The sequence below is a fragment of the Parasteatoda tepidariorum genome, chromosome 8, assembly GCF_043381705.1.
Source record: "Parasteatoda tepidariorum isolate YZ-2023 chromosome 8, CAS_Ptep_4.0, whole genome shotgun sequence".
NCBI lineage: Eukaryota > Metazoa > Arthropoda > Arachnida > Araneae > Theridiidae > Parasteatoda > Parasteatoda tepidariorum.
In genome coordinates this window covers 4,020,861-4,031,793 of record NC_092211.1, presented here as the reverse complement: position 1 = coordinate 4,031,793, position 10,933 = coordinate 4,020,861, and the positions used below count along the sequence as shown (strand labels likewise).

General features: G+C 35.3%; 1 protein-coding gene and 1 long non-coding RNA gene across 4 annotated transcripts in view; one reads left to right on the top strand and one right to left on the bottom strand.

Annotated features, from left to right (window-relative positions):
* Nucleotides 1-10,933, top strand: part of LOC139426333 (uncharacterized) — a 50,908-nt gene that overhangs the window by 2,119 nt on the left and 37,856 nt on the right. The gene's annotated exons all lie outside the window — the stretch shown is intronic.
* Nucleotides 1-10,933, bottom strand: part of LOC139426332 (membrane-associated guanylate kinase, WW and PDZ domain-containing protein 1-like) — a 75,715-nt gene that overhangs the window by 33,644 nt on the left and 31,138 nt on the right. For all 3 annotated transcript variants that reach the window (XM_071184663.1, XM_071184662.1, XM_071184664.1), the window contains one exon: nucleotides 7,428-7,548. In XM_071184663.1, the coding sequence (XP_071040764.1) occupies nucleotides 7,428-7,548 (121 nt within the window). The remainder of the gene's footprint in view (nucleotides 1-7,427; nucleotides 7,549-10,933) is intronic.

The window sequence follows — 10,933 nt, the reverse complement described above, 5'->3', positions numbered from 1 at the left end:
CAAAAAATATATATATATATATATGTATGTATTCAATCAAGGCGATCAAGAATTGTCTATTTAATGACAAAAATGTTTCCTCTCATTTATAAAATGTGAAGGGGGGTCCTCTATCCCCCCCCCTCCGGTTCTACGGTCCCTAGCTATCTCCGTAACATTTCGAAAAAATCGTCCTCACTTTTCTCTTCAATGACGAATATTTTGATTTTTGTTTGAAGGACAAAAAAAANAAAAAAAAAAAAAAAAAAAAAAAAAAAAAAAAAAAAAAAAAAAAAAGTAGATCGATTTCTGTTGTTATTGCAAAAGGAGAATCATTCAATAATAAGAATGTTCGTCGGCTTTTTTCCCGATTAAAGCCTTAAAATTGCAAATGCAGCGCTTTATTTTTCTTCTTCTTCTTCCTTTCAAACAGCTGGAAAAGTGCTCGGTTTGTTATTTTCTAGTCAAATGAAAAATTTGCTTCGCCCAAAATTTAAATTGAAAGAAGAAATAAACGTTGAAACAAAACGGACGGAAATAAAATTTAGAATAAAAATAGCCATTTTCCTTCGTTTTTTTCTTTTAAATCAGAAAACTGGAGAGAGAAAAAAAATTTGGAGGAGAATTTTAATGATTTGCTTTTTAAGTATAGTCCACCAAGATCCATACTGTATACAGGCAAATAAAGATTTTGTTTGTCTGTATTACGGGTAAAGAGTAGGCTTTAAAAATACGACAATCAACGTAAAGCTAAATGATTTTATTTTATAACCGTCGTTGAACAGCCGAACCAATTTTGGGTTTACTACTACCCATGCACAACTCTTTCTAATTTTGAATCCATTCCAGAAGACAAGGAATCAAGTATTGGGAGAAATTTACATTCGTGGAGGACTTTTTGATGGAACTAACCCGAAACGAAAACCTACACGAAAACCTCCCATAATTAGCCTTACACCCCACCCCATAAAATATGTTTTCTTTCTCTCTCTATACCATCAAAGTTTAATTTCCAGACGATTATTGTAAGTTATTGTCTCTTGTGACACAAAATAAAATTTCTAAAAAGCCCCTCGGTCGTTTTGAGCTTTCTTTAGAGAAGTATAAAAACTACTTCAAAAATGGAACTCTTTAAAATATTTAAATCAACTTTTTCTTAGAGAATTGTCAAATACTTTTCACACTACAAAATTATGAAAAAACTTTTTAAAATATTTTCAGGGCATGCGCAGAATCAAATAACTACTTAAAATACTCATAATGCACGCAGTTTTAAATTTTTTTTTTTTTTTTTTTTAAATTTTAAATTAGCAACTTTGTAGTGAATCTTAAATGGCTCCAAAAATTTTGTTTAATTTCATTGAATATGCGTTGTCGAAAAGGAAAGTTGTAGAAAAAAAACATAAAACGAAAAAATTAATTTATTATAAAAATGTTCACATTTCCAAAAATATTTACTCTATGTTTACGAAACTTGAAACAATTGTTGAAAATAACAACTAAAGTAATTGATACAAGCTTATTGCTTGATTTTCTGGCACAGGATGTTCAAGAATACTTTTTTCGTGATTTATTGTATCAATTTAACTTCTGAAAGCTTTAAATTTTATTGCTNTATATATATACACGGGGCCTCTGAAGATGAGCCAGTGACGACGTGAAGAAGAGGCCGTTGATTCCACCATTATCGTTGGGGTAGTATGATTAATGAAGTAGAAAAATTGATAAATCAGTAATATGTTGGTTTCAAAATATAATAAGACTGTGAAAATATAGACAACAAACTAATTAAATTTTTTTGATCGAAGCAAATGAAATGAACATTTATTTATGATTCGATTAAATTAGGAAGTTTTCTGCTTTCCCAAAAATATGAGTTCGCTGTTGTACGCCCGATAGTAAGCAATTAAATGTCTTAATGACTGGTTTCAGCAAAAGTGCTTAATATTTTCTACAGATGGCAGCACTAAATACTTAATTACGTTTTACCTGTTTCACTAAGGAGATTAGCTGAGCACTCATTTTTCCCTTAAAATTTTATAGCCATATTTTCTAAGAATAATTCGTTGAAATTAGCTTCAAATTTTGAATGAGTTGCAATTGAATGCAGAAAATAATTAGCATCTCAAACTTTCAAAACTTTTTAAAAAGTTTCATTCTTGTGTTTTAACCACTAACCGAGAGGCTTTCAAAAAAAAAAAGACGGCTTGTCGGCGTCTTTTTTTTATACGATACAATTTAAATTTTCCTTTACTTTCAGGGACCATGAAGCGGGGGTTCGAAAGAGGCCCCCTCATAATTTTGAAATTATGAGACTCCTCTAAGACTACAATTTTTCACCCAATAGGTGTGTGATGACGTTTCCAATTTTTAAAAAAATGATCACTTTATTGTACCTAACTTTAAAAAATAAATAAATTAATAAACGTCGACATTTGTAGATATTATTTCGCAAGAGCTTTAACATTTCCTTGGTGAAAACTGTTGCCCAATCAGTCCTTACTCTCCCCCCCCCTACGAGGAAATTTACGTCCCTATTACTAACCGATGAGAAGATCCTTGGTTTTAAATGTCACAGAAAAAAACAGTGAAGAAGAATAAGATAATATATATATATATATATATGTATGTAATACAAAAATTATAAATACTTTTGTATTAATAAAAGTATTAAAACTCTTTTCATAAAATGTCTTTGGTAAAGAATAGGTGTAGAGATATTCTATTTTGGAACTTCGAGGCTGAAAACATACCAATGAATAATAATTAGATTTATATTTCAAAGGAGTTATTTTTAGAATCTTCTCCTCTTTCACTTCCATATTAGGAAGCATTAAATGATTTTCCTTAACGCGTAGGGTTACAAGGTATGCGACGATTGAGCCTTTTCACTCTTTCTGTGTTAGTATTTCATGCGTGAGCGATTGTTTTCGCATGACTCTTGCTGTATAATGGATTCCATGTAAGATCTGCTGGAACCATCCGGGATTTTGTCCACCCCCTCCCTAGTGGAGAGTGGATGTGAAATGTTTTAGCCACCAGCCTACCCGTAAATAAAGCTAATGAAGGAATAATTGGCTCACGACTGAATAATTTAAGCTAATTGCAACCAATGATAACAGGGATGTAGCCCTGTTATCACGCACACATATATATATATTTCGGGCAAATCCATGGTTAAAATTACGTGCAAAACAGGCAATTCATGTTTCTCTTTTATATTTTATATTTATTTCTTAAATAATTATTCACTTTCTAAAATTATTCATGGTCAACTTCTCTAAATTATCCAGTATAACATTACCTTGCGCACATCCATTTTCGGGCTCATCCTTGGTAACTAACAAATCAAACGCACTTCAGCAATGCAGTAAGAACGGCGCTTTGAAACAAAACTCCTCTAGTTACGCTCAATTTTCGCTTTTGTTTTCATTTTTTGCAATCTGGCAATCTTGTTACGAAAATATTTTAAATCATTCTTGAAAAATTTCCCATTCATGTAAGTACATTTGAATTCGCTACTCGCTTTATAGATTATGTTGCATGCTTTATTCTCTTTTTTCTTTTTCTTTTATTTTATTTTCTGTTTTTACGTGTTATTTTTACTTATTGTGTTCTATTTTATTTGTTGTAATTTTTGTAAAATTTTTTTTGAGTGTTCCTTACACTATTGTATTGATATATTTTTCTTTGGCTATATTGATACAATATCAGAAAGCACTCTTTTTTTGCGGATCTAATCGTGTGGGCTGATGAAAAGATATATATATATATATATATAAAGTAAAGGACGGGAGAGAGACTCTCTATCGCTAAAAAGCTATTTAAGACAGTTCTTGAAATAAAAGAAAATTATGACTTATGGGCAAAAACAAACATTTTGAAAATCATGGAAATTATATAAGAATGAATGAAATTAGACGTTCTACAGGGTGTCCCAAAAGGTCGTTTACAAACTTAACATGCTGGTCTGTCATGTCATGATGAACAAGATTTACATAGGAACTTGTGTCCGAAAATTAAAACTGAGACCGCTAGAAGGTGATAAGTGCAGGTTTGGATGAGGAGAAAAAAAATGATAGCGATAGCGGTGTTAATATGATTTTTATTATAAAACATCATTACATCACAGCAAATGCTCAAAATTCCTTCCATTCGCCACAATGCACGTTTCACAGCGTCGGCGCATGGATTCACGAACCCGTTCAAATTGGCCAGGAGTGTCACGGACACGTGCTGCCGCTTCCGCGATCCTGGCGATAAGATCCATGTCCGATGTTACAGGTGTCTCGTACACTATGGACTTCATGTGTCCCCACAGGTAGAAATCCAGGGGAGTCAGGTCGGGGGATCGCGGCGGCCATGGGACTGGTCCGCCTCTACCGATCCAGCGATTAGGATAAATCCTATCGAGGTATTCTCGAACAGCGTAGCTAAAGTGGGCAGGCGCTCCATCATGCTGAAACCAGATGTTTCGGCGTGTAGCGGCTGGAACGTCACCCATCAGATCCGGCAAAACTCTTTCTAAAAAAATGCGATAGGTATTTCCGTCGAGGCGTTCAGGTAGAAGGTAAGGGCCAATCAACATGTCACCGATAATACCAGCCCAAACGTTTACGCTGAAACGTTGTTGATGTGCATGGGCACGTGTACATCTTGGGTTTTCATGCGCCCATACGTGCATGTTGTGCAGGTTCACGACACCATCCCGTGTAAAGCAGGATTCATCAGAAAACAAAATCCATGATGGAAAATCTGGCTGTGCGACCCGCTGTTGCAAATACCAGCGTGAGAATGCAATGCGTTTGGGATAATCGTCAGCGCACAATGCCTGTACTTTTTGGAAGTGGTAAGGGTGTTGCATGTCATCGTGCAGTATGCGCATTATGGTGGAACGAGCTACACCCAAGACACGTTCGCCTTCTCGGAGACTTCTTTGCGGGTTGATGGCATACTCCTGTAGCACGGTTTCCTCTACGACAGGTGTGCGTGTAGCACGTTCTCGACCGATGTGGCTACGTGCTACGAAAGCACCTGATTCACATAATCTGCGGTGCAATCGTCCAAACAAAACATGACTTGGCTGACGTCTGTTTGGGAAGCGCTCAAGGTACGTCCGTGCCGCGGCTCGTCCATTTCCATCAGCGGCGCCGTATACGTAATGCATGTCGGCCATTTCTGCGTTACTAAACTCATTCATCCTTCTCCTTCAACGTCCACGCCTGAAATGATTGTTTTTCCCACTCTCCCGTTTTCGTGCAATTATCGCCCTCTAGCGGTCGCAGTTTTAATTTTCGGACACAAGTTCCTAGGTAAATCTTGTTCACCATGATATGACAGACCAGCATATTAAGTTTGTAAACGACCTTTTGGGACACCCTGTATAGTGAGAGTTATTTATTTATGTTGTTCTGATTATGATCGATAATTTATTAAAAGAATCTTAATAAAATAACAGAAATACAAAAAAATCATTTTTGAATCAAAAGTTTTTAATCTTCACTCGTGAAACAAATGTTACAATGGAACGTAACAAAAATGCGGCCATTTCCCCCCCTTTCTGGTCACAACAGCTTCGCGAAACTGTATCTTTTTTGTTAATGGCGCAACATGTCACGTGATCCAGTGTTGTGTAATGGTTTAGATATTTATATTAGAGAAGGATTTTGTTCTTCTAAGAACACAAATATTGGCTTGCTGTTGACGATATATGTGGTTTATAAAAGAATTTGATTAACTTACAGATTTAACATTCCAATATATAAGAGCATATGTTGTTTATTGTTACAATACGACCCTTCTCACGGCAGAAAGTGAGTCTATCAACCCCCTCGTCTCGAAGCCTCTGATTCTCCCTACTTTACAGCCGGTAACTATTGCTTTTAAGTGAAGGGTTAATGACAGATGAAACAGGAAAATATTCTACGAAATACGAAAAGTACGTGTCGCACAAGAGAAATTAAGAGGCTTTCTGTTCAACCTTGCAATTAGTTTCGTATTCGATTATTTATGATCATATTCGATGGGATAAAAGCAATATCAAGGTAATATATATACCAAATCTGAAAGGAAAAAAATTCCCAGTGTTTTCCCTAGACACAATATATTAAGAAGAAACACACAGTCACTGAAGCTCTTGTATAAGCTGTATTGGGCAAACTAAACTAGTTATAATTGCTGAAAAAACTTAAGGAAAAAAGGAATAGCTGAATATACTGAAAACAAATAATGGTATAGTAAATGAACTAGCTTAATATAGCAGAAATATCATCCTTAAATATTCCATAGAGTTTAATATTCCACTGTGATTGCGCACTATCTTGTAAAAGATGAAAATAACAGGTAAAATTCCATGTATTTTCCTAGTTTCTTAAGAAGAAAAAAAATCAAAATTCTCTGCATTTTCCCTGTTATTTTAGGTAAATTCCCTCCATTTTCCAGGTTTTCCCTGTGGAGTGGCAATGTTATCCTAGGGCAGGGGTTGCCAAACTTTTTTAATCATCGACCCCTACATAATTTTTCGAAATCTCCATCGACCTCCATAAAAAGTAATTTTCTGTTAATTAAAATAAAACTCTATTAGATACTCTGTTTGTACATTTATTTTATGATTTTGAACATTTATTAAAGTAATAGTACATAGGATAACAATAGTTTTACGAAAAATATATTAATGTTCAAACATAAATACCTTAATATTTATGAAATAATACGTAATTATAAGTAAGTAGAAATAATAAGTGAAGTAACTACGGATTTATTGCTTCTTAATCAATGACATGGGTGTGCCTGGTGTTTTTTTTTTCTGCAAGGTTCGTTATATTGGGTTCAAAATTGGTCAATTTTAATCTTAAATCCCCTCGAAACTCCACATTTAATTTATTTCTGTTCTTAGTTAAGATTGAATTTACGTGACTGAAACCGGCTTCAACCATATAGGAACTTGGAAATGCTATCATAAATGGCTGAGCTATTTCGTAAAGTCTTACATATTTTTGCATTATATTTATATTTGTCCAAAATTTGCTTATTGTTAAATTTTTAAAAAGCGTCTTTGCTTCAAATCCCCATAATAATTCAGCAAGCTCATCTTGCAGGTTGATGTCCACGTTTTCAATTTGAGCAGAAAATGGCACAATAATCCAATCAGGGAAGTCAATGTTTTCCAAATCAACAAAACGCAGTTTGAAATCGTCGCTCAATTTTTGAAGATTACCTGTGTATATTGCCAAGTCTTCTTTTATTTCTAATTGTCACATATCTGAAAAATACTGATAATCCTTCGACCCATCGACCCTTCCGGTTCGGATCGACCCCCTGGCTCAGATCAACCCCCGTTTATGTTAAATAGACCCCTGGGGGTCTATATAGACCACTTTGGCGACCTCTGTCCTAGGGTGACTGTTAGGGAAAAAATACATGAAAAATGTACGTTTTATGCAAATTACCGTGAATGATGTTTTCTATGCGTGGAGAGAATCCTTCATCACAACCTCCGACCACAGAGAAGCCGAACCTTTTATCGTTTGCATCTAAACTTATTTCCACCAAATCCTTCTCTACTGTAGTCTGTAAAGAGAAAACATGGATCATTCATTTCTCACACCAGCAAGATCTTTTGAAACCATCCCAAGCAAAATAAGGTTTATTTTCACTCAGCAAAAACCTTTTCATGTAAACCTAAAAAGGTTTTTTTTATGCGGTTTACGTGTAAACCTTCTAACCTTAATGCTCAGCTAAAACACGCCTTGTCATGAAATTTTAATGGACAAATGCAATTGGATCCCATGGCTTGTGTGACGTCAGCTAAAGAGTCATTAAGTGACAATACTTTTTAAAAACAATCCTTAAAAATAATTTTTTAACCCTTTTAGGATGAAATGTTTGAAACTGCACTATTTTTGCTTTATTGAAAAAAAGTTTTTTAGTGCAAACATTTTCGTGAGACTAAAAAGAAGACGCATGCTTTCTGGGAGCCCTACATACAAGGCCAAAACCAGTGATATGGAGCATATTAATGGGCATCGTTCATCACAGTCCCAAAGGTGTGTTCTATGAGATGTTCAGTTTTCGAACAACCATTTTGTTTGCCTTGATGTTGGAAACGAGAAATGGCCTGAAATATATTGCCAGAGTTTCCTAACACTCCCCATGCTTCCATCACTATAACAACCGGGGATACTTTTGTCCACATATCCAGAAAGCATGTAACCTTACGACAACCTTTTCTTTTAAGTCTCACGAAAATCTTTAGACCAAAAACCTTTTTTCAATCAAACAAAAATAGTGTAGTTTCAAACCTTTCATTCGGAAAGAATTAAAAATTGCTTTTGTTAAAGTTTTATTCAAAAGTAGTGACGTTTCAGGTGACGTCATACTAGCGATACGATCCAATGGCATTGTCCATTCAAATTTCGTGACAAGGTGGATTTAACTGGGCATACAAGACGTTGCGAAAAGAAACCTTATAATGACCTAGATTTAAGATCACCTTGAAACTCGCTTGATTCAAGGTTTTTTTCACGCTTGAAAACCCTAAGACAACCTCGATTTAAGATTTTTTATAGGGAAGGTTGTTTTCCAAGGTTTCGTTGATTGATTTGTTCATTTCACGTCGCACTAGAGCTGCACAATGGGCTATTGGCGACGGTCTGGCAAACATCCCTGAGGATGATCCGAAGCCATGCCATCACAATTTTTATCCTCTGCAGAGAGGGGATGTCACCCCCGCTTCGGTAGCCCGACGACCTGCACGCGAAGTCGAGCACTTTACGGTGGAACAGTTTAACGAGGACCCATACCGCACACCCTCGGTCCCTACGCAGACAGATCCAAGTGGGTCACCCATCCGCACACTGACCGCAACCAGGGATGCTTGACTTCGGTGATCTGCTGGGAACCGTGTCTTAACGATCAGTCCACTGCGGGACTGCAAGGTTTCGAATGACGGTAATGTGCGTAGCAGATGGTCATAGATCTCGTTTTAAGGTTAGAAGGTTTACACGTAAACCGCAGCCTTTTTAGGTTTAGATTGAAAAGTTTTTGCTCAGTGAAAGTAAACCTTATTTTGCTATGTGTAGCAGCTCTTAAAAGATTTTAGCATAATTTGATGACGCCTTATTAAATATGCTCCAATTCACAATCAGTAAAGAATGAGAAGGAAAGAAAAGAATGAGTGAAGGAATTGGATTAAGTGAATAACATATTCACTCGTTGATCAATTCGCTGTTAAAATGACTAGATTTTATTGATTTGTTACTTGAGTCTATGTAAGTTGTAAGCCAGATTTTAATTGATGTATTATTACCTTAGCTATAGTCTATATCGGCGTTCATTTCTATTCGACGGTTTCACGTGGATAAATGACAGATCCTAGGAAATGACTAAAACATGTATCAAATACTAAGTTGCTCGAAAGTTGTCCAAATTCTAAAAAAGGGATCTTTTCCATTTAAGTCATCCAAGCCTTTCAAAAAGATACTTTTTCGAAGATTCTTTCACTCTATATTTAACACAAGGAATGATGCACAAATGTATCACGGTTGCAGTAAACAAATAAATCAAATTTAAGTGCACTGATAAAGATTAGCTGACGTGGGTATGGAGGGTCTTCTTCTTAAAGCTGCAATAACTTACAAACAACTTAAAACTTCAAAAAAAAAAAAAAGCTCTTTTGTTCATAAACATAAATTGCTCTTTTAACGCCATACATTCCAGTAAGGGCTGCACGTCAAGTCACTGGTTTCATTCCTACGGCTTGTTGAGTGGCCCACATGGTATTTTTTGCTACCATCTCGAACTAATAATCGAAAGTTTAGACAACAAAACAAAATGATTTATTAATGTATGCTGTGCGAACCGCGATGATTCAGAGGATACAGCGTTCTACTTCCAATGAGGTGACCCGGGTTTGAATCCCAGCGATGGCTGATCGATACATAGGCTAACAGTGTTCGTGGTTTTTTCCTCCATAAAACGCTAATGCTTGGTTAGTTTCTCCCACTATTTGATTGGGTTTCATCGACGGTTATAAAATAAAATGGAGAGTGTTATACAGGAAACTCTTGTATTAGAATAACTAATACTAGCCTTAATTGCTGGAACTCAACATATTTAATTAATAATTTAGTATCGCTGATCTTTAATTATTCCATAGATTGACATTTTGTAAAAGATGAAAACCAAAATTCCCCGTTATTTTTGGAGATTCCCTGTATATTCCCGTGTTCTCTCTCTGGAGTGTTTAATAACAGAGAAGGAAAGAAAAACAATTATCGGTTCATTCAGCAGAACAGTGCGGTCGAATGTCAACACAACGAGGAAAGAAGTCGGTCACTGACCGAATAGAATAAGGGTCGATGGAGGAAATAATGTTCAATTAGCGATGGGTTCATTATTAAATAAATAAGTCTATCTTTTATGCCATTCATATTTCGAAATTCAGCTAAAACAGAAGAAATGCGTATTAGATTCTAATCTGAAAAGCTATCAGCGCTTCATGATTGCACTTCTATGTATAAGTATATAATATATATATATGTAAAATGATGCAGTCGGACCGAGCAGGAAAACAGACACAGGATTTTAATTAAATCAGAGTAACTTTTATTTGATCATTCTTAGTTGAGTGGGAGCGAAGAAGTGATGTTTACTCCATCAGCAAACAGTCTTTCTGGTAGGGAAAATCTTGCAAAAAATCCTAAAATGTCTCTATTTAGGGAAAAGAGGGAAATCTCAGAAATTACAATTGGTTAATGAACTTGCTCGAGTGATTCCCACGGCTTAAAAGGGAAAAAAGATCTTTATTTAAATGTATGCATACTTTGGCTAAAAATAGATTTAGAAACAGGATGTGGCTTTTAAAAGTGTGAGAAAGTATTTCAAATAGAATAATTAATTAGTAATAAAGTAGGAGTTGTTTTATAGCAAAGAAACTAACATAAAAAGATTAATA